This window comes from Condylura cristata, unplaced genomic scaffold, assembly GCF_000260355.1.
Source record: "Condylura cristata isolate star-nosed mole 26May11 unplaced genomic scaffold, ConCri1.0 scaffold00005, whole genome shotgun sequence".
In the NCBI taxonomy this organism is placed as follows: Eukaryota; Metazoa; Chordata; class Mammalia; order Eulipotyphla; family Talpidae; genus Condylura; species Condylura cristata.
The window spans coordinates 38,274,007-38,299,183 of NW_004567106.1; the positions used below are offsets into that span (position 1 = coordinate 38,274,007).

Consider the following 25,177-nt stretch of genomic DNA (forward strand, 5'->3'; position numbering starts at 1 on the left):
TTCAGCTCAACAGCCTGCCCCAGCAAAACCCTCAGCTCAGCAGACTGCCCCAGCCAAGCCTTCAGCTCAACAGCCTGCCCCAGCAAAACCCTCAGTTCAACAGCCTTCCCCAGCAAAGCCTTCAGTTCAACAGCCTGCCCCAGCAAAGCCTTCAGTTCAGCAGTCTACAAAACCAGCAAGCCAAACCGGAGCTAGGAGATCTCTGCAGCCATCAACTTCTCCATCTGCAGCACACACTCCAGTACAAGGCCTCCCCAAAACCATCTGTCCTCTTTGCAGTACCACTGAACTTCTGTTGCATGTTCCAGAAAAGGCCAATTTTAACACATGCACAGAGTGCCAAACCACTGTCTGCAGCCTCTGTGGTTTTAATCCCAATCCTCATTTAACTGAGGTGAGTACATCCATCCATTCTGTCTGTGCTGTTAGACCGTATCATCTTCCACAAATGGTGTTTAGTTTTATTACTGAATGATAGGGTGCAATTATTTTTCTATGGTTGTTTCCATCTTTCAATCTTTTCAATCTCTGCCAATTGTAAATTAGAATTTTAGAAACATTTTTTTCAAATGGTAAGCTAAAAATATTGCCATGATTTCTAATAAATTTGGCAATAAAGCAAATAAAATGCTGAGCATCTGTTCATATCACTCAGTTTAAGATCTACACTCTTTGTGATTTAGTATATATTACATTTTCATTCATTGTCCTATCCCCTAAAATGATTATCCTCTTAACTGGGATCATGTTTGTGTTAGGAAATTAGTGGGCAATTTTTACAAATTTTAAGTACAGTTTTCACACAGTATAAAATACATTTTCCGAACTGCCTATCTCCTTTTCCTGTCAGTGATTTGGATATATCCTATGAGGGCATCTCAGCTGCCTCAGTAGGAAAGAATCATTAATCACGGCATAAGTCAGTTTATAAAATAAGGACATCTTTAGATTAGGCTCAATATTGATGGGCATTGTCTCAAAAACATCTCAAATTTAATAACCAAGTGTTTGAGTAAGTCTTCTTGAAAAGTCATTTCAGAAAGAGTGGTGAACTCATCCTGAGCAAAGGAGTTTAAGACTTTTCACTGTTTGATAGAAATTTTAATTAAGTAAGATAATATTAGCTCAGAACTTAAGGGCTCTGAAAAAATACCACTTTAACAGGTAGAGATTTGAGGACATTCAGATAGGGGAGAGGACCAACCACACAAATGGCAGGAAAATTCAAAGTCTTTGCACTTAAGAAATAATGCAGTGAATAATGGACTAATAAAGTGGGAATATAGAGACATATAATCTAGTAAGGTATATTTTAAAAAGAAGTCTTATTGTCTGTACCAGAGGAGAAGCCATTTAATCCCTCAGGAGGGCAGCTGCTAGTGGGCAGTCTGTGCATTCTGTGTGTGAATAGCTCAAGAGTCAGCAGCAGGCAGCAGAGGATTATGTGACTTAACTATCCCGGTGAGAGGTGACTTGTGTACCCTTTCTCTAAATGAAACCTATGTTGTGATCATAACAGCAGTGATGGTTACTGGTAGCTGTTACATTAGTTTGGCTGCTTACCATGATGAAAGATGAAAACAATATGCATTTTAAATGCGTCAACCTCTGATTGTTTTCAAATGGACCTTTTTTCTTTTTTTAACTCAATGTCATAATGAATACCTTACTTTTTAAATGAGCCATTTTAAAAATAATCTAATAGTTATTTTTTACATCATTTTGTGCCATTTTCCATTTCATTTGTAATCCCCGTGGGCTTCCCATCACCAAATCACTCATGTGCCATCACCGTAGTCCAGTGCACTTCCCTCCCCTCACCATTTTTGATCCCATTCCCCACTCTCTCCCCTTAAATTTCTCTGGTATATAGCTGTTCATTATTATTATTATTGTTGTTGTTATTTTCTTCCTTGGTCCTATATACTCCTGCTATGAGTGAAACTATCTGTTATTTTTCCTTTTCTTTCTGGTTTTAAGTAAGCCATTTTTTAATGACAGCATTATAATTAAGAAGAATATCCTGCATTCCAGTTAAAGTACTAGTTTATTTATCGCTTTTAAATTTTTGGTAAAGGTGGCTTTCTGCCTGTGGCATACTATCTTACAGGAATGTCCAGTAATGATTTCAAACAGTTGATGATTATTTTATAAACTGTCATATTTTTGTGGCAATTTATAAGTTATACAGACAACTGGACATCCCGCTTACTATTTGGAAAGTATTTTGCTATATGTTGAAAAGACATAAAGATAATGAAAATATAATACTGATATTAACCTGATTGAATTTCACTAAGTTATATTATACATACACAAGGAAATGTAATTTAGACACAGTATCATAAATTGTTCAGATCTGAGATAGCAATCAAAAGCTGTTTGATTAATATTATTAATAGCATCATTTTTCTATAACTTTATTTTTTTTTATTTTTATTTTTTTTTTTTAAAGATTTATTTATTTATTCATACAGAACTGGGGTACAGGCCAGAGGCTCAGGGGCGGTGAGAGGCTTCACCAGAGACAGAGTGGGGAGCAGAACAGGCAGATCGACGAAGTACACTGCTGAGGGGAGCAGCGGGCGGGTCAGGAGAGGTCTGGCTCGCCATGTGGTCTCCTCCGGGGCAGGCGGCAGGCGGGAATCGAACTCATGCGGAAGTGGCCTCAGATTCTCAGTGCTGCGCTTTAACCCGCTGCGCCACCAGGGAGGGCCACTATAACTTTATTTTTTCCCTATAAGGAAAAATATAATCTGAATTCTAATTCTGCACTCTGGTAGGACATCTTCCCTAATCCTGTCCACTAAATAGCCTGACCCTCAAACTCCTGAATTATGTAGTGTTAAAACTTAAAAGTTTAGAGCTCTGCATAGAAGCTGAACATCTGTCTTTTAAGATATAAGATATATGAAGATGTGGGAACAAACACCACTTTAAACTGTATTCATGAGGAAGTTTGTCTTTGTCTGCCTCTTTTGAGAGGACAAACATATTGGATGAAATTGTCCTGAAGTATTCAGACTGAGTGAACAATTAGCTTTTCCATGTAGGATAGGGACAGAGGGTGGGCATTTTTTAGTAGTTTATTTATATGAATTGAATTTAAATTTTGATGTTTTAAAGCAAGTAATATTTTACTTTTATAGTGTGTGAATAAAATAAAAAAATGACGATTTCTTATATTACCTCTTGAAAAGATGAGAACTTCTCTGATGTGTTTTGTTATCAGCACATCAGAATTATGACTATATTTGCTTCAAAACAACTTGACTCTTCCATTCCTACCATGTCTGAGGAGGAAGGACTAGAGAGCTATCAGCGCTCAGATACAATCTCTAGAGAAGCGGACATTTTATTCTCTTAACCAGTTTCACTAGTCCTACCCCCTTCACCCAACACATGTACACACACACACACAAACGTGCACACACCTTTAGACAGACCCATATTTCTGGGTGAAGAGGTTGGCCTTTAAATTAACAGCCCCCCATGGTGGCTGCCAGATCTGAGCTATTCCATATAAACCTTAAGAACCCACTGGCCCCCTGCCTAGAATTTTTAATGCTTTATCTAAATGCTAATCCCATAAGTTCATAATTCACATTCTCGTTTTGGACTTGATCTTTTGAAACAGGCACTAATTTTTAAAGATGTATTTATTTATGCATACAAAACTGGGATACAGGCCAGAGATGCAGGGGTGGTGAGAGGATTCACCAGAGATAGAGTGGGGAGCAGAACAGGCAGATCCATGAAGTACACTGCTGAGGGGAGCAGCAGGCAAGATAGGAAAGGTCTGCTGTGCCATGTGGGTCACCTCCTTGGTCAGGGATCAAACTTGTTCTGAGGTGGCCTAGGGTAGCCTTGTAGTTTTGCGCTTTAACCTATTGTGCTGTCAGAGAGGGCCTGAATTTACTTTTTAATTAGTGATGCAGAGTATATTGTTATTGTTGCATACACACACACACACACACACACACACATTCTCTCTATTAAGTTCCCACTTTTATAGTAAATTTGAAAGAATAGTTGTTTTACAAAATGGGGAAGATCACCAAAGTATAAGTTGTCATTTTAACTAATTCCTTGAAGATAGAAAGAAAATGGGAATGTTGTGACAAAATAAGAGAGAAGAAAACTACTAGACCTAGTGGTTCCTAAGGGAACCTCGGTGAAGATCTAAGTTTGGGTCTATTAAATATGGAAAGCAGGCCCTCCCTGGTGATGCAGTGGGTTAAAGCACAGCACTAAGAAGCTAAAGACATTTCAGCATGAGTTCGATCTCTGTCCTGGAGGTGATCCACATGGTGCGGCAGACCTCTCCTGACCTGCCTGCTGCTCCCCTCAGCAGTGTATTTCAGTACATCTGTCTGTTCTGCTCCCTACCATGTTTCTGGTGAATCCTCTCACCTCCTCTGCACCTCTGGCCTGCCCTAGTTCTGTATGCATAAATAATCTTTAAAAAAATATGAAAAGCAGTAGTGATCAAGTAATAACTTAAATAGCAAATTAAATAAATAGCTGAAGTAGGAAGAAACAGGACCTTTGGGTTCTTTTCTAATCTCAGATGGGGAGACAAGAGGTCTCGGGAGATTCCTTACTTTTCTTCCCTCAAGCTAAAGCCAATTCTTCAAATGAAAAGATTGTCTGCCTGAAGAAGGGCCTTCATGAGAAAATGAGAGCATTGGTAGGAAGAGTAGAAATATTAGCAATGCTCCTTTGCTAATATTACTTTTATAGTGTGTGAATAAAATAAAAAAAATGACGATTTCTTATATTACCTCTTGAAAAGATGAAAACTTCTCTGATGTGTTTTGTTATCAGCACATCAGAATTATGACTATATTTGCTTAAAAACAACTTGACTCTTCCATATTAGGAGAAAACAAACGAATAAGACACCACTCAACAATAAATGAGTCACATAAACTAGGTCTGTTACTAGTTATTTAGATGCTGACCCTCTGCGCTTCTTTTTCCTTTCATTTAAAAGAGACAGCTAATGTGGAAACTTACCTGTCCACAAATACAGAAACGCATCCTTTTCTATGTTTTCTTTCTGTACCTATATTAAATAAATAGAGACATTCATTATAAATTAGTTTTGGATAACCTAATTTGACACTTTACAATAATACCACATAAAGGACATAGTGTAAAATAAAACAAAACAGAACAAAAATACCTGGTCACATGGGAAAGAATGCATTTAATAACTAAACTTATAAAAATTCTTATTATTCCAAAGAATTATTTAAGAGAATATGTCATCAATAATAACTGCATTCAAACATCAGTGGACTGATTAAGGGAAAAAATGGGCCAGTTGATGGACCTGGAAAGAAAAGCCCTAGAATTTTCCTAGTTTGTGGAGTTAAACACAATAAAAAAAAAATGCCCTTACAATTTCCTTATACCTACTGCCCTACTACTTCCTTATGCCGATTTCCTTACTCCTTATTCACACCTATTATATTTTTCTTACTACTTATTTATATCCTATATTTCAGGCACTGTTTTAGACACTGGCATGTAGTAGGAGTGACCAAAATAGACAAAAATTTGTTTCCCTTATCAAATATGTATACTGGTAAGAATTACAATAAAGTAGAAATATGACAGATGGCAGTATGTGTTATGGACAGAACTAAGTAGGAAAATGTTATAAACCAAGGGTAGGATAGAGATAGGGTATGATGACTCTATTACTACCTTCCATTTGGGATTAGAGTCTGTGAGATGATGGATAATTTGGGAAGCAATTATTTTTAGTGGCACTAATGGTCTAATTCTTACTTGTGGCTGTAGTTGAAATTGGGGTTTTGGTGTGGCATAGTAAGGACAGGGTGAGACGGAATGTGTAGAATTCTAAGATTCCTCTCTTTGACTGTGTATATTATGTGGAGCCTGGGAATACACACTTTGTCCCTAGTGTAGAAGGTCCCTCTCTGGCTTCCTGCCTGGGAGTTAAGTAGAGATTTGGGCAAAAGTGGTTTTCTATCACTCTGGGGCTCCCTTGGGACTCTAGGAGCTTGAGACATTAAAAGACAATAAAAATTGTGGAAATTATATCTAAGAGTTCTCGTAGGAGTTTTTTGAACAAAAGAAAAAGACTATCGAAGGGAAACTAGAACATTCTCTGAAGTAAATAAAGATGAAAGTCTTCAGATTGTACAGATCCACCAGTGGCAAAACAAAATTAATAAAAATGACAGCTATATCCTGTTGAAATACCAGATTTCCATGGATAAAGAGAAAACTTGAATGCCTTCCACAGAGAAAAACATTACCTCTACAAAGAGATGAGAAATTGACAGCTGTAATAATCACTGTGAACATAAAGGACAGCAGAGATGGAAACATTTAAAAATAATCTAGAGAAGGCAATAAGATTAATTCTGTACTGAGGCAAGATATACAAAGAAAATAAAAAGTGAGTTTAAGAATTTTTCCCACATGAAGAATGCTTAGCACAGATGAAAATTAATGCTCTACCTGTTTGTCTGTCTGCCTATCTATCTGTCTGTCTTCCTCTCTCTCACTACCTATCTGTCTTTCTGTCTGCCTGTCTGTCTGCCTATCTATCTATCTGTCTACCTACCTACCTACCTACCTACCTACCTATCTATCTCTTTGTCCTCTATCTGTTTATTTATTATATATCCATCCATGGACATAATGTGTATGTGTGGATCACAGCTACCATAGGAGTTCCTCTATTAAAATGGAGTCACTGACTATTGCCCAGAAAAGAAGAAAGCTGGAGGGATATTAATCAGTACAAACTATGAATGCATCACAGTAGTGGAATGTGAAATGATATTAGATGATACTAAAATTTAAAATGTTATGGAATATGTTATTATATATTGAAATATATAATTAATACATCAGATATAATTTTTGGATATTGCTTAAGATAATCCTAAAATAAATGATAATATAGTTGCTTGAAAAGAATGTAGCTTTAACAATGAAGTGAAATACATAACATTTTGTATTTATAACTCAAACTATTAGTAATACAAAACTTAAGAAAAACTCAAAAGTTAATACTAGTTGATTCTAGAAAGTAAGGCTTGATGGTAGAGAGATGTTTTTGATTTTTAATTAATTTATTAAAGGTTAATATACCTTTTTGTGCATTAGATTTTAACTTTGTGAATTCATGTTATAATTAATACTTAAGTAATTTTAAAAGTTCTAATTCATCAGATAATTGTTTAAAAAGCTATATGGTGTGAAAGGCTAGATAAAAGTTTAGCTTTTTTAATTTACTTCTTAAAAATTGACATTCCACTTGGTGAAATGTCAAGAATTTTCATCCTAAAAACAGTAATGATTTGTAATCTGTTGTGCCTGAGATGCTAGCTTGTCCAGTTCTCTTACATATTATTTGTTGTCACAGTGTGCTACATCTTTTGTTACTTTTCCATGAAATTAGTAAAGAAAAATAGTATTTTGATCTAAATTTAATGTTTTTAGAAGAGAAAGGATTTTTTCTGTTCTCTCATAATCCATGATATCATTCATAGTATTTTAAGAATACCCTGATTACAGCAAAATTAATTTTTCTTCATTTAAAATACTTCTCTAATGAAGTTAGAGGACTATCATTTTAAAGAATCAATCACTTAAAATTTATATAACTGAAATATATATACAAACACCATATTTGTTTACCTCTATTTTTGGTGAGATCTCATTTGCAACACTTACTTCATGATTAGGATAGTCCCTGAATATATGTATGGATGTATGTACATATGCATGTATGTATGTATTATATATCTAGTCCTATGCTTTATCCATAAATTTAATAATTAGAATCAAGGTCTTTTAATGCTGGATGTTCCAGGTGTCTTTCTGCATATCCAGCTTTTGTAATTAATACTTACTAACTCTTTCGTTACGTCTTAGTGCAACTGATATGATCTAGCTTGGTAAGAACAGATGTTCTGCTGTGAAAGCAGATAGCTACACTTCACAAAATCATTTATTGGATCAGTAAACTTAATACATGGATGTGTTAACTTGTTCATTGTTTATGTCCCTAGTGAAAACACATTTCTAAGACTCTCCTCTATTCCATATCTTAATTAGTTTAGATAAAAAGAGTCTCTTACAAACTGTTCTGATGTATTATATTGAAGATAAAGATGTCAATAATCCATTAGAAGTTTTTAATCATTTCTCTTAAACTAGTATCAATATTAGATGCATCAATAAATCATCAAACTATCTCAGTTGTCCTAGTTGTATGCCTCCCATTTGTACACTCCTGATATCGCTATGAGTTCAATTAAAAGTAGTTCTGGTTTTTACTGATAAGGAAGAAACAGCTTCACTACAATGTTTTTTGCCTTTTTTACTTCAATAAATAAGGAAATTGGTCTTTTGTTTCAGGAAAGAGTGGTCATGGTTAGAACACTGCATTTCAGATTTTGCACTAGTGCCTTTATATGCATGCTGTCACTTAATGCTCTCTTAATGAGGTGGTATATTTTAAAGGTCAATAAAGATAATAAAACGAGAATTCACATTTTAAAGCAACTTGAAATCTGATGTGTTCTTTAGAAATTAGTCATTGGATAGCCTTTAGGAAAGTAGAAATAATAGGGAATTTTAGATTTGGGCAAAATAAATATGAATTCTAGCTCAGCTACTGACTTGATGTCACTTGGGTCATGTCATTTTATTTTTCTGAGTGTTTTGCTTCCTTATTTGTAACATGAGAGTCTTCATGAAGTTAAAATCACTCTTTACAACATAAATTGAAGTGCTCTGAAAATGAACTGTGTAAGTATAATTATTGACTTTTATAAAAATTCTAATAGGCAAATAGTGATAGTATTCTTTACTAACCATATTTTGTGATGAAAAACTCAGATTAAGTGACTTTTGAAAGATTATAGGGCCTTATAGTAATGAAGCCCATTCAACAAATTAGAACTGCAGACCCTAACGTTAACATTTTTTAAAATAGAACACAGTATTATTAGTTGGATTATTTAGCTTACCATGCCATTTCCAAAATTTCTAAACAAGTGATAAGAAAAAAAAATTCTCTTTTTTTAGGTGAAAAGGAGTCACTATAAGAATACGTAATTAGGAAATCTTTAATTACATTTGTTGGGAAGAATGTTAGCTTGTAAATATATGTGTCTCTTAATCCTTTAGGAGAAGAATTAAAAAACGATTGGAGGGAAATAAATGATAATGAAAAATATGGATAGAATTTGTGAAAAAAATTTAAAATATTATAAGGTTGATTAAGTACAATTTGAACTTAGTTTTTTTCTGAAATACACTTGAAAATTACATATATACAACTACATAATTTGTTTAAATTATAAGTCAAAAGGGACTTATATTCACAATAAGCTAAGGCAGTTAATGGAGGCTACAATCCATTATGAAGCTCTATCTTTTTATATAAGTATTAATTTACTTAAAGCATTTCATATATTTAAAAATATTTTTTCCTTTCCAAGATAGCATAAACATGATTGAATTTAAAGAATGATGCCTAATGAATTTAAAAAAATTCATATGACTTTTGATTCTTTTCATTAATATAATTTATTTACTATATTAAATTTGGAATTTAGTAGTAGTTAAATCATGACATATTTATCTAAACATTAGATTTTTTCATTCTATTTTTTGGATCCTGAAAGAAAGAGTCCTTCTGATGTAATTGTGGGGTTTCTTAGTACCTTTTCTTGTATTTCTCCCATCATTTATCAATAAATGTTGATGATTGTTGGGGTGTTGGTCTCTTATAGGGAGTAAGTACTATTTCTAACAGGAGACATGGAAAGTTGTTTATGAAATCTTTGTGGAAGTCTGTTCCTCTGAATCAGGCTTGGTCTCATATACTGTCTGACACTTTCAACCTGAAAAAGAGATAAGGACTAAAATCTTAAATTCCTCATTCACTGCTACAGTGGAATGAAGACCCCATTATTTGATCATGCAGAACTAAGGGGTCTCTCTGTGCCTTAGATAGAGGCTCCTGATGGAATTGCCAGCCAGTATTAAAGAAAATGGTGGTATAAATTTAACTTCATTTCTGTTCAAAGAGCAATAACTATTTGATTTTGGAAGTGAAATAAGCAGTATTTGTTCCAGGCAGGGAAAATAGTATGGCTAGCAGGTGTGCTAAAGATGGGAGACTCTTTCTTTGACTCAAAATGGTGATAGATTGCTCATGGCCACAGGTTGAGAGTAGGTACCTGGGAGAATAGCATGCAGCTAGTAAATGAAGGCAGAAACCTGTTCTATGAGCTGGGTTAACAGTGTGATTCATAGACTAAATGCATAGTGCTAAGCTTGAAGGGCACAGTCATTTTTAATTAGTTAATTCAAAACAGCTTAAAAACTATTTGTGAATACCATCAATGCTAAGGGCTCAGTTAGAGTATGGGGGTTAGTAGGAAGACTACTGTCAAGACATCTTTACTGTCTATGTTCTCTTTGGGGGGATAAACAATTGGAAATACCAGAATCAGTGTAAATGTTAACATAAGAAAACAACAAAATTGTGTATTGGGGCTCTTACACAAAACTTTACAGTTATTGGGGGCAGTATTTGGGGCAGTAGCTAGAGTCAATCCTTTCTGTTTGTCTAAACAGGTTACTTTTGGTGGAAGTATTTGAGAAATGATAAGGGACAGTGGCTAGTGGACATAGAAATGTGAAAAGATGAATGGAAAATTGTTTTGCAAAAGTAGAGCTGATACACTTGAGGCAACACTGAGAATGTAGTAAAAATATTACTGGATCTATGACTAATGACTGAGAGAGCAGAGGTACTTACTGTTGATTACCTGCACTAAAGACCTTGTGAAAAATGTGACCTACAGAAACGTGGAAGGTAGTTCTTGGTGTTAATGCTGGTAGACAGGTGGAAAGTCTATTGTCAATGTGTAGTCTTTTTAGTGTCTGGTTTTCATTTGAATCAAAAAATTGGAAATGCTGCTGTTTTCAATATTAAATTAAGTGCTGAGATTAAACTCATTTCTATTTCAACAGATTTGGCCAGTAGAATTAAATAAAAAGGAGCTCTTTCTAAAACATCCTAAAAGGATAAAAGTTTTTCCTATTTTGATAGCTATAGGCAATGCTTTTAACCTGTATTCTAGCAGCCAGGAGGAACGTAGAAAGATCAAAGATCTTGTATGTGTTGTTTATCTACTTAAAGAAAATATGTTCATTTAAAGGACAAAAGACAGGGCAGTTCAGCAGTGTTTATGAATAAGATATATTAAGAGAAAGCAGGTTTCTCCCTTGTTTCCTTCCACTTTTTCCTATCTGTCCCATCTCTGTTTATACAGAGACATTGTCATGTACATTCATAACTGTAAGGAATTATTTGATTTTGGAATAAGAATAGTACAACATGTGTTTTCCAGTGCTGATATACATCATCCACTAGATATGTCAGGGTTCTGATTTTGTGGTGGACCAAAGATGAAGCGAGAGCCTACTAGCTGGCTAGGCACAAGCACCAATGTTCTCATTGCAAAGAGATTTAAGTATTTTACTGGTAAAGCCAAATACATCCAAAGAATTCAGATCTCATATATTATTTCTTTTTAAAGATTTGTTTATGCATATAGAACTGGGGTACAGGACAGAGGTGCAGGCGCGGTGAGAGGCTTCACCAGAGACAGAGTGGGGAGCAGAACAGACAGATCAACGAAGTACGCTGGTGAAGGGAGCAGCAGGCGGGTCAGGAGAGGTCTGCAGCGCCATGTGGTCACCTCCCGGGGCGGGGATTGAACTCATACTGAAGTGTTTTTAGCTTCTTAGTGCTGTGCTTTAACCCGATGCACCACCAGGGAGGGCCTCCTATAATATTTTGTAGAGAAAAATTGATGACAGTGTATTTAAAGAATTGTACTTAACTATGTTTTACTTTTTTATTTTGCTGGTTATGTATTTGTGAAGTGCTGTGACATCATGTAGTGCTGTAGAAGAAAACAAATGAGGAAGGGAAAGTAGTAGAACAGCAGGATTGAAATTGAGAGTAGGGGTGTTGTCTGAGTAGGAAGAAGCATATTCATTGAGGGATTTCCTTCTGCCAAGCAAGGGATAAAAACAGGGTGAACATTTCTTACACTCCAGCCTTTCTTTAGTAATGATACTAGTGAAAGAGCACTAACTTAATTAGCTTTGGGACTTCCAATATTTATATGTATAGAAGTTTTCTGTGAAGTGTTTCAAAATACAGAAAATTAAATATAAAAATATTTTAACACCCATATTGAAAATAATGTAATGAACACAACCATATTTCAGAAGTATTTATTTTGCTTTTTCATTCAGATTTTTATACAGGAATATAACATTTTGATTAGAGTTGAAAATCTCTTGAACTTTAATTTTTTGTTGCATGAGATTTCAAAATAAACCTTTTATACTGGTATATTTGAATGTAAAAGTGCTTTCTTACCTTAAAGTCATTTAGTGCTAAAAGTAATGAAGAGGTTTTTTCCCTACTAGAAAAGCTTTGGTTTGTAAGCTGTCAATAAATCAGCTTTTTTAAAAACTAAGAAATTACTCATTCAGTTTCTTATCAAAATGAAGTTGTTTGCAACTAAAGATTATACCTTCATCACTGGACCCGCAACAACTTCATATTGTTGGAAAAATTTCTGGTACCTATTTAAAAATTTTTATCATGTAGAATTCTCTGTGGAGAACTCAGTGCTAAATTGGTCACAATGATTTCCTTCAGTGCAGAAATTTGGATTATATAGACTTTGAACATTTAAAGTACTTTGGTAACATTTAAAATGTTTATAATTAATGTATATCAATTTGGAATAAAATACTAAAAATAGGTACTCTTAAATAGTTATTTTTAAATTCTTCTTAAAATTCAGTAGCTCTTTTACAGTGGATGTGATCTGGACCTATACTGCATATCTAACATATATACATACACATATCATATAGCATCAATCCAACAAATAGATTGGTCAATTATATTGTCCTTTTCCATGAATTAAAATAATAAAATAGTTTTCTCTGTTAGATCTTGCTATTTATGAGGGAATGTAATTAGTTTTTTATTTCCTTAACAGAGAATGTTCTTTTTATAACCCAGCATGGTTAACAATTATTGTTTTCACACATTTGTTTATGTTGTCTTGGCGGGGGCGGGGGGAAGTTAATGTTCTGCTAATTTAAGAAATTAGCAAAGTGTTAATAATTTGACAAGTGTACTCTGGGCTGTATAACTGAAAACTGTTTATGAGCCCTTAGCAAATAACATATAACTGATTTATGGAATTGATTATTTTATAACTTACATTATAGTTACATTTTATAACTATACATCTTTTTCTATTTTGGGGGAATAATCAAACGGTTAATCAAAGGCAAAGAACAACAAAATCAACACTGGAAGCAAAATGCAACTCTGTTGATTTTTACTTCTTATTTTCCTGAATGTATAGAATACTTCAGTCACTGGGATTTATTTATTATACTTTAATGTAGTTAACCTTTTTGATATTTTATTATAAATTACTTTAAATAATTTGATCAGTAATTTGGATTTTGAACGATAATAGACATTATTTAAAATGGCACCATGCATTTAAACATTTTTTTTATAATTTTACTTTTTTACTAGCTCAGTGACCACTGTTTTATATTATTTCTAGATAAAAGAGTGGCTCTGTTTAAACTGTCAAATGCAAAGAGCTCTCGGAGGTGAACTGGCTCCAGTTCCTTTATCACCTCAGCCTAAACCCAAGACTGCTCCTGTTAGTCCTGTGTCAGCAGCAAGCAGATCTCCACAGTCACAGCCAGCTTCTCCAAAAAAGGATATTGCACCCAAGCAGGATATCTCAAAGACACCTGAGTCTAAAAAGCCTCCACCATTAGTGAAACAATCCACTCTCCACGGTTCTCCACCAGTCCAAGCCAAGCAGTCTTCAGTGATGGAGCCCCCAGCTAAGCCAACCCCTCCCAAAGAGCCTTCTGTCCCACCTGAGCAGGACAAGTTCCACAAGACTGAAGATAAACCAAAGCAGCCCAAGACAGTAAAGTCAGCTTCAGAGACTGTGTCCTCGTCAGCAGCAGCCACAAAACCTGATATTCCAAGCTCCAAAGTACAGTCACAGGATCAGGAGAAAATAATCCCTCCTGTGAAAACAGATGCTGCCAAACCCTCACAAAGTTTTCCACCAACAGGGGAGAAAGTCACCCCATCGGATTCTAAAGTTATACCTCGGCCAGCATCAGATTCAAAAATTATTTCACACCCTGGACCTACTTCAGAGAGTAAAGGTCAGAAAGAAGTGGACCCAGTTCAAAAGAAGGAGGAACCTAAGAAAGCACAAACCAAAATGAGTCCGAAGCCTGAGGCCAAGCCAATGCCAAAAGGGTCGCCGACACCTGCAGGTCCACGTCCTCCCACTGGCCAAACTGCTCCTGTGTCCCAGCAGCCCTCAAAGCCTCAGGAACAGCCCAGACGTTTCAGTCTGAACCTGGGAAGTATTACCGATGCTCCAAAATCACAGCCAACAACTCCTCAAGAAACTGTGACTGGGAAACTTTTTGGGTTTGGAGCATCAATCTTCAGTCAGGCATCAAATCTAATCTCTACAGCAGGCCAGCCTGCATCTCACTCACAGAGTGTGTCAGGGGCCTCCACCAAACAAGTCCCACCTCCTTCACAGCCGCCTATGTCTCAGGGCCCCCCCAAATCCACCGGTCAGGCGCCACCAGCACCTACGAAGGTGACACCTGTGAAAAAGGAAACAAAAGCGCCAGTAGCTGAAAAATTAGGGCCCAAAGCCGAACAAGCTCCAACAACAAAAAGAACAGACACAGAAAAGAAGCCTCCACCTGTTAAGGATAGCAAACCTGCAACAGCTGAGCCTCAAAAAACGGTCCTTCCTCCCAAAATGGAGAAAACCCCCAAACCAGAATCAGCCTGTCCTCTCTGCAAAACTGAACTCAACGTGGGTTCAAAGGATCCTCCTAACTACAACACTTGCACTGAATGCAAGAAGCAAGTGTGTAATCTCTGTGGATTTAACCCTACACCACACTTGACTGAGGTAAGCTATGTATTATGTATATATATATATATATTACATATGGATGCGGTTATATTAGTTTTTTTATCTGAAATATTTTGCTAGCCAAATTTCTGAGGAAAACATACATTTCTAGGAAAGAAAACAAGTATTAGTGCCTTAGAGGTTTAAATTAGTTATTTCAGGCTTTCTTATAAAAATTCACGTGATTTATGCTTTTTTAGATTAGCATGCCAGAAGCAAAATATGAAATAATAACTTATATAAAAATTATCTCAATCCTTCATGAATTAAAGACCTACATCTTAGGAGGATTGTCTGCTTTTCACTTGCAACTACCAAATAAGAGTTGTAATTTACCCTTCTCAAAATCTATAATTTTGAGTACATTAAAAAAAGTATGGTTAACTACTTGCATATCTGTAAACAGTGTCAGATCTATTATTTTGAAAAAAAATCAAGAACTTTTGTATACGTTAATTATACTGCCTACTAGAAAACATTGTTTAAAATATATTTTGTCTAGACTTTCTAATAATTTTGCTTAAGCTATTATCTAGCATAAATCTAATAGAGAACTTTACTAGGTATCATGAAAGAGAAAAAGAATTAATAATATATTTCAGTTTGTAACATAAGGATTGTTTTTAATGGGATGACACTAGTGTTTTTTACACAATTCGAATGACCAAAAACAGAGACAGTTTCTACTTAATATAGCTATAAGAAAATTAATCTATAAGCATTGGTAATGTATTAGGGCTAGTAGAATATTTGGATTTGAGTGGATACTGAATGGTTAAACACTTGCTACGTAGATAAGTAGCATCAGTGCTTTAATAGCTTTCTGGGAATAAATTTTAAATAACTATTCATTGTTTTTATTCAAGTCAAAAATACTTCAGGATCATTTTATTCCACTGTCCTTGATTTTGTAATTCACTGGAATTGAAAAATTAAATAGATTTTAGCAATTATATGTAAAAGTTAATTTGAGTTACTTTTTAAAAAGATTAAACCATGAGAAATGTTTCCTTTATACTAAAAGACAGGTTGCTTTGACATGATTAACACCATATTAAAATATTGTTCCTATGCACTTGAGCAGATTTTCATCTACTTTCACTGTAATGAATGCTAACTAAAATCTTATTTGAATGGTAGATAAAATTTGGTTTTCCTCAGCATTTTATGAGTGGAAACAGCTATAATTATGACAGTTTTTTTTTTATTCAATTCAAAATTAAAACAAAAAACCTTGAATTCCCTTCATATTTTGGACGAGATCGGGCCGTTCGGGGTGGTATGGCCGTAGACTCCCTTCATGTTTTGGAAGATTTGTTTTAGTTCTATATTCATGATGAAGGAAATTTTGATTTTTTCCCTCTCCAATTGTGTTTATTTAATAGATTTAAAAAAAAATGTACTCTTTCTTGAGGAAGCCTTTTGGAATAAACATAAGGCAGTAATTTAAATAGCTCTAAAGCAAACAGTAACACTAAAGACAAAACTATAAAGTGTGCATTTCAAGTGTCTTTGTGCACACTGGAAAGGTGTAGTGTCGAGGACTGTTAACATGTGTGTACACGTATGTTCATGTGTTCATTTGGACCATAGTGATTACTAGAAATCTATCAGTATTTGGAGGTATAAGAACCCTTGGGTAGAGAGAAATGAATATTTTAAGAAAAATATTTTATTTTCTGTGTATTGGCAAATTAAATTTTTGATGTGCTAACTTGGAAAGGAGATTTCTTGACTAAGACATGTGGAATTTCAACAGTTAGAAAATATAAATGGTCTTAAGCATTTAGGTGGTTTAGGCAAACTCCTATTTTAAATATGGTAAGTAGGATTGAAACAATCTGTCATTGTTCGGATTATTTTGCACTTTGAATTGGAAAGATCATGTTTCAGAGGAGAAAAAAAGAATTTGATATAACAATAGCAATGGACTAGTGCTTCTAGTCCCAGTTGACTGTGGTGATCCTAATGAGATTTTTAGTTGGTGCTGGCCTACTCCTGTGGTATCCAGGTAAAGACTGTTGGCTGACTTGTCTCCAAGTGCATGAAGGAAGGTTAGTTGAGATATTTCCCATTATTATCACTCAAAGCACATTGGAGGACTGGCAGAAGGAGTTAGTATTATTTGTTAGAGTACAGGTGCAGAAACGCATTTTGTGTGTGTGTGCATGTGTGTGTGTATATGGAAAATTATAACTGTTACAGGGCAACCCCATTGTAAAATGGGTTTGACCTGACTGTGGTTCCTTACCACAGTCAGAGGGGAAATCAAAAATTGTACAAAAGTAAACAATGATGCTTAAAAGGAACTTATAATGAGACTCAATGTAGGGACATACACAAAGGTTAATAAAGGGTTTATTGAAAAAAAGTGGGGGGAATGAAGAAAAGATTAACTCAGGGAGAAAGAGAGGAGATAAATCGGTGAATGCATCCTAACAGTTCCACTGATTTGGAACTCCAATATCATGCTGAAAACAGGGGAAAAACCCAGCACCCTCAAGGCTCACGTGTCTGTTACATACCAAGCCTGGTTGCTTAACTCCACCCTCAGTTCCCAGCAATCCTCCCTTTGGTGGTGATGACATTTTGGGATTTGTAGTGGGTGTCTCAGATCTCTTTGGTCAGGTTATGGGAGTTGGGCCCATGTACCTGATTGTGGAGTTTGTTCAGGACATCCTTTCCCCCCTAACAAAGATAAGATTTAAAGTCAGCTTGTCATGTTATCTCACTGTTCATATTACTAATTTCTCCCCACTGCTGTCAGTTAGTTGTGATTATGAAACCATTGTCTCCTTGATTCTTATTTTATTTCTACCTTTTCTTCATTCTGCATGTGATCCTTTTCAAATGCTCCATTATTTTCTACTGGGCTGGCATTGTGTTTTGATTCTAGGTTTAGGGATCTCATTCTAAAAATATACAAAATGATACCTGACAGTTAAAGAAAGGAAATTCCTCAAGAAAGGATTCACCGCTAATTTTTCTACTAAGTCCTCAGGAAGGCTCAGTGAGCCTCTGTACCCACTGCAGTCACCCCTGGGAAGCAGCCCTTCTTTTGTTCTTGATGCCACGGTGCACTCCCTTGTGGCTGTTGTGTTCTCCATATGCTGAAGAGAGCTAGTCTTAGTTTTTCATGGTTTATGGAGCCTGAGCCAGTCCCCTCCCTTCTCTTACCCATTAATCAGCACACCTGTCCCTAAGGTCACTTCCTTTCTCTGCTACACTGGATCTCCCTCAGCACCAGTGTGCCAGGGCTGCCTGCTGGGCCGTGGGCTGGAGCCAGGCTTCAGCCTAAGCTTTATGATTAACTATTTGATGCTTAGTTTGTAGAAATGGCATTATAAACCATTAAGGAACAATTTCTGCCAAATCAGGGGATATCTTATCTTGGAAGGCGGCAGGGCTTGCTGAAAGAGCTAGTCTTACGTGTTCTGGAAACATGCTGAGAAAAACAGCCTGTATTGGCAATCAGTTTGCCTTGTAAATTTTAATCATCCTAGTTCAGTTCAAATGCAAAAGTAAAAATTACTCATAGAGAAAATTTATTTTTTTATTTTTTACTAGTCTCTCAAAAGTAACCTTTTACTATGAAAATAAGACTTCCTGCTGTATCAGGAAGTCTTAGAGTCATAATTTTCCTTCCTTATTAGTAACATAATTATGTGTGGCTTAAATGATATAGGAATAACTAGTATATATTTGTCACTAGGCAACAAATAGGCCTTTTGAGTCAATTAAAACCCAGTGGTGCAACTGAGATCCCTTCAGATCTTTACACTGAAATATCTAAGGAAGGCCTAGTGGGGATGAACTGCATTTTCATACTTTGACAAACATTTACTATCATTTCCTTAATACTTAAAAATCACATACCCAAATGTAGTCAAGTACATAAGCACACACACACTGTCATTCATACACAAGAGAAACTCAAGATTGAAAGAATGATCAGAATTTAATAAAAATAATTTTTACCAATAATCAGTTTAAAATGACTTATGTAAAGGATATCTATATTCTTATCGTATATTTCAGGAATTCATAACCAAGAGGGAAATCTGCTGGAACATTTTGAAGTAAAAAAACTGGTGTTTGTGGAAATACAGTTTTTATTTATCTTATAAAAAATATAGTATTTATTTTTAGGAGATATTTGATATGTTGTCTTTTTGTTAAGTGGTACTTAATTACATAGGCCAATGACAGTTTTAAAATAGAGATTTTTTAAAAAGCAATTTAACAAAAAGGTAAAGATTTCATTAGTCTTTTCTATGCATTTTTGCACAGTTAGTATACTACTCTACAGAATAGTTCTGCGTCTCAATCTTAACATACTTTATAATATTTCCTCATGTGATTAAAGAGATAAGTATTATTTACAATGATTAATTTTGTGGATGTATGCTTTTTCATCAAAATTCACTTTGAATTAGGGATGTAGGCTTTCATATTTTTTACTATGAATAAGATGAACACTGTTGGAAAAAAGTTTTGTACTCTTACTTCTTTCCCAATGAAAATTAATCTCCCCAAATCATAGGTAATCAAGTAATGTCAACTATTCTTTGGAGATGTGAAACCACTATAAGGTTGTTTCTTACTGTTGCCTCTCCAATGTTGAATAACATCACTTAAACTGGTAATTGTTAATTTGGAAGTCTAAAAACACCATTTAATTCCTGATTTGATTTGTATTCCTTTGTTTACCAGAACATTTTTTAGACATTAAATGTAAGCAGATGACATTATGGTCCATGCAATGTATTTTTTTTTTAAAAGATTTATTTATTTATTCATACAGAACTGGGGTACAGGCCAGAGATGCGGAGGGTGAGAGGATTCACCAGGGATAGAGTTGGGAGCAGAACAGGCAGATCGACGAAGTACACTGCTGAGGGGAGCAGCGGGCGGGTCAGGAGAGGTCTGCCACGCCATGTGGTCACCTCCGGGGCAGGCGGGGATCGAACTCATGCGGAAGTGGCTTAAGCTTCTTAGTGCAGTGCTTTAACCCACTGAGCCACCAGGGAGGGCCCCCATGCAATGTATTTGTATAGACATTGTGGGAAAAATAAACTTATCAGGCTTGCTATTTTTTTGTTAACAGCTAGAATTTACCAGACCTGTATGAAAGGCATTGTGCCAGATATTTTTCTCACTATAACACTACGTGGTAGGTTTTAAACCTATTTTAGGGGTTAAGAGAATGAATATCAGAAAAGTACAATTAAGTACAATTATCAAGCCACAGGCATATAGTTCAGAGGCTGAGGCAGCTCTCTGTCTTCTATACTTTGTTTAAAAAACCTAGGTAACTAGCTTACAAATGTCATTTGTTTTGTGTTTTCCTGCCTATAAGTTGTATCAGTTGGTAAGTTCCAACAAATATGTGGAATAGCAACATATTTAATACCAACAAATATGTGCATACAACTATGCACCATGGGCTCCATGGAATAATGATGGCTGTGTTAGATGTCTGCTTTGCACTACAGCACCCAGCATACCGTGAACAGGATTTGCATAATGGAGAGAGGGAAGTGAGAAGAGAAAGGAGGGACATGAGAACAGAAAGGCAGAGGAATGTACTCTGAGATGTACTCCCTCAACAACAATGGTGGTAGTCATCTCGACCTCAGTATCCAGCTTGGATATTACTTGGTGAATTTCAGGTCTCTCCTCTTTGAGCCATAGGCAAAATGAACATGAGAATATTTATATCAGTTCTCTTGCTCCCCACTCTCATGGGGGCCATTTGCTTTGGGCCTACATTTATGATATGATTTGGGCCTATGTTTATGATATGATTTGGGCCTATTTTTATGATATGATTTGGGCCTACGTTTATGGGGCACACAGTGAGTTTGAGTTGCCCTTGAGAAACTCCAGGCTTATTTTATTTACTTATTTATTTAATTTTTAAAGATTTATTTATTTATGCATACAGAACTGGGGTATAGACCAGAGGTGCAGGGGCGGTGAGAGACTTCACCAGACACAGAGTGGGGAGCAGAACAGGCAGATGGACGAAGTACACTGCTGAGGAGAGCAGCGGGTGGGTCAGGAGAGGTCTGCTGTGCCATGTAGATCACCTCTGGGGTAGACGGGATCAAACTCATGCTGAAGTGGCTTTAGCTTCTTAGTGCTGTGCTTTAACCCATTGCACCACCAGAGAGGTCCCTCAATATTTTTTATAACAAACAATAAGCTAATCTGTTTTTTCCCAGAGGTAGACATTACTTTTTCTCCCAAGGTTGCACATTGCAAAAAGAAGCTTGAGAAATGGCCAAGGTGAAGAGTACCTAGGGCCTTTTATTGTTGACATACCTTCCCTGTAAGATAGGTAGGTATAGGAGAACCACTAAGGATTGTCTTTCTTAAGAGTTATTAATAATCCAGTGGACTTTAAATTTAAAATATTATGAATTATTTGTTCAAATGATATTAATGATAGAGTTCAAATATAGAAGCAAGATTAAAAATCAAAGAGAGCTGGTTAAGGTTATTTTCAACCTCTTTAACCTGTCTTTGATCTAACTCCATAAAACTGCTATGCAAAAGAATTATTTATCAAACCCTTATTTTAAAGATGAGGAGAATTAGGCCCAAAGAATTGTTATGCCTAAGGCTAGAACCAGACTGTGTTTGCTACAGTACTAAATAAAAATACCCTTTTCATTAAATTGGTTTGCATTTCTTTATAAAGTTTTCTTCCTTTACTTAAACTTTGTGAACAAAGAAAAGGAGGAAATCTGTAAAATAAAACAACTCAACTTTAAATTAATGCACTTTTACTGTACAAATAGATTTGTGGGCAAGACTCTGAGATTACTCTTTCATCAAATTATACTCAGATAGCAAAGTAATATTTCTGGTCTAAATATAACAACCTATTCTGCTGATAATATAATTTACATTTTAGTTATTGTACATATATCTTAATCAAGCAGAAAAGAAGTAGTGATAGATATTCATGTAAGCAGTTTTTTTATATTTATCAACATTGGAATTTTTTCTATATACACATATGTGTGTCATGTGTAGATTGCCTAGTTGGACTTACTTTCTACTTTTCTTTTGTAACTTTAAAAACTTTTGTAAGAAAACATGTTTATGAACAGCAAATTTTGAGTAGGCATGTCATTTTAATTTTCCAATTGGGGAAGTCATAGAAAAAAGACATGTTCATTTAAAACACTTAATTTTTAAAAATGCTATATGGAGATTGATTTAGCAGCTAATAAAGATCATAGGATAAATGATGGTGTATGAGTATCTTAATTTTTTTTAAATACTTAACTTAGATTTATATTACCATCGATTTATTTTTAACCATGTCTGAGTAACAATTGTTAAGCATTTTCACCCAGTTTCAGTTCATCTCACTAAATAATGTAGAATGATTTTTTAACATACCATGTGTTGCCACGTCATTCAAAGTATCATCACAAGAAGTTTTCTTTTAACACATGCTAAAAATAAAACCATTCTACCTGTACCTCAAAGGAGAGCTAGTTATAGCCTTTCATAAACAAGGTACCTTTTCATTGAGAAAACTGTCTGTAAGGATGTCTGTTAGTTCCTTTGCCATTTACTCAACTTTCATGAAATGCTGTGCTCTACTCATATCTATTATATGTCATGTATTTATTATCCCATTCCTGTTTAATTCATCAAAGTACTGCAATACATGAGTAACTACTAGGAAAATAACCACTCTGTTAAATAAACTTCACATTCAGAGAGAAATAATTATGTAAGTATTATCTAAGTATGTAATACTTTAATAATAGAATCAAATGACTTAAATTGAAGTGAATAGTGTCAGCTGAGCCATGAAAAACAAAAGGAATATGTTTCGTGACTTTTGTTAAAAGAATCACCCTCCATTTAAACCTTGCTTACTTATCAGGATTCTAAGACACCTAGAGTTAGTTTTCTCCTGGCATCTTACTACTGTGTAAAGACACATACTACTTGATGGACCAAATAGAATCTGATATTGCGCCTATCTGAATATTGTATGACAGGTTTTTTTTTTTTTTTAAAGATTTATTTATTTGTGCATACAGAACTGGGGTACAGGCCAGAGGCTCAGGGGCGGTGAGAGGCTTCACCAGAGACAGAGTGGGGAGCAGAACAGGCAGATGGATGAAGCACACCGCTGAGGGGAGCAATGGGTGAGTCACCTCTCAGGCAGGGATTGAACTCCTGCTGCAGTGGCTGTAGCTAGCTTTGTAGTATTGCGCACCACCAGGGAGGGCCCAACAGGTTTTTTTTTTTCCATGAAAAACATATTTTATTTTAATAATGAATTGTAGTAATCCCACAAGCCATTACTTTAAAAACATGTCACTTGGTTAAGAAAATCTGCAAATGCTTCATATTGTTGCTCTGAGAAGCCTTCTAAAACAGTATTTTGTTTTACCTTGTATGTATTAATTTTATCACATAATCTTTTTTGTCAGACTTGTTCAAGAAGATACTCTTGGGAAATGCTATGTACAATATATTTCAAAATCATTTTGTCATTATGGAAAAGTAACAAGATTGATTTGTTTGAATAAATGAATAAAACCTATGCAATTAAGGCATATGTAATTAAAAGCAGAAACAAAACAGATGATGGAAGCCTAATCAGATTTAATAACATTGTTCAGGGTGAGTCTTGTATACCTATAGAACAATGAGAAAAATATCCTCAAACCATCTTCTTTTCATCTTTGTATTGCTAACTTCAAACAACAGCTCCTTACAGTCATTTGGAATCTCAAAAGCTTCTTTTCAGTATCTTTCTTATAATCTTTTTCCTTCTTTTTGCAGTTATTATTCAGACCTATAACCTCCTAAGACAATATTGCATGATTGTTAAATGTTCAAAATCTAATTCAAAAGCACGTTCAAGTGCTAGTCCTATCACTTGTGGATGAAAAAATAATCACTATAAAAAAAAAACATCAAATGAGAAGGGACTGTGCTGTTGCCACATCTATATTGCTTTAAATAGTGCCTGAGATAGAAACACTAAAACAACATTTTAAAATGAATAAAAGTAGAAATAGTAATGACTTCAGAGTGTGATGGTTAGGTGAAATAATTTTTCTCTTTAGCATAAAATCTGATGGGTATTGCTCCAGAAATACTATTTTAAATATTAAATACTTTTTAAATTAATGCCCTATTATCTTATTCCTAGAGTTATTTCTCTTATTTCCAGCATAATGAATTGCACTGTTTGGGAAATGAACAATTAAACTCACAAACTTAATATTCAACATGTCCTGTATTGGAGTTATCAACCTTTCCCCAGTTCCTCTTATTAAAGTGTTTCCCTGGAATATTGAAAGATATCACAAGTCACATGAGTTTTTTCCAAATTCTCTTTCATCCCGCAGAAGCAATGACCTTCAGCTTTTGTGAATGCTACCTGCTGAAGTTATCACTTCTGTTAAATCTCCTTTTCTCAGTTAGAGAGTCTTGTTTGAGTTTTTATTAATATCTGCTTCTGCAGTTTCTTAAAATTAATTCTCTGAGATTTTTGTAGTCTCCTATTCATATGATCTGCTGAATTCTTCCATCTTTTGTCAGGTAGGACTGCTGTTGGTGCTACAGCAATGAAAGTACTTTAAAGCCGTCATACTTTTGCATATGCCCTAATATCTACTGTCCCATGTCTTTGTCTTTTATCCATTTCTTGACATTCATTTTAAACATTATTTCCCCTTCACTTCCTACTTCATGTGGTAATGTACCAATGACGTGCCATGAATGTTGTTACAATTGTCTGTTTATATGTATCTCACATGTTGTGACCCCTGGAGAACTTTCAGTACTGTCAAAATATTGGCACATGATTGGTGTGATAGTGTCACATTTGCTTATTCAGCTGACTGAGATATATTTCTTATATATATTTGGTCTTCCTCTACAATTTTTAAATCATAAGTCCTACAATCCTTAGAATATCTTAAGGGTTCAATGAGAGATAAAAGTGTCTTTTGTGGCCCTGGCTGGTGGCGCAGCGGGTTAAAGCACAGCACTGAGAATCTGAAGCCACTTCCGCATGAGTTCGATTCCCGCCTGCCGCC

General features: G+C 35.2%; 1 protein-coding gene across 1 annotated transcript in view; it reads left to right on the forward strand.

Moving 5' to 3' along the window:
• PCLO (piccolo presynaptic cytomatrix protein) overlaps window positions 1-25,177 on the forward strand; it is a 272,220-nt gene that overhangs the window by 7,485 nt on the left and 239,558 nt on the right. The window contains exons 3-4 of the mRNA XM_004676888.2: window positions 1-394; window positions 13,683-15,086. Coding sequence (XP_004676945.1) covers window positions 1-394; window positions 13,683-15,086 — 1,798 coding nt within the window. The remainder of the gene's footprint in view (window positions 395-13,682; window positions 15,087-25,177) is intronic.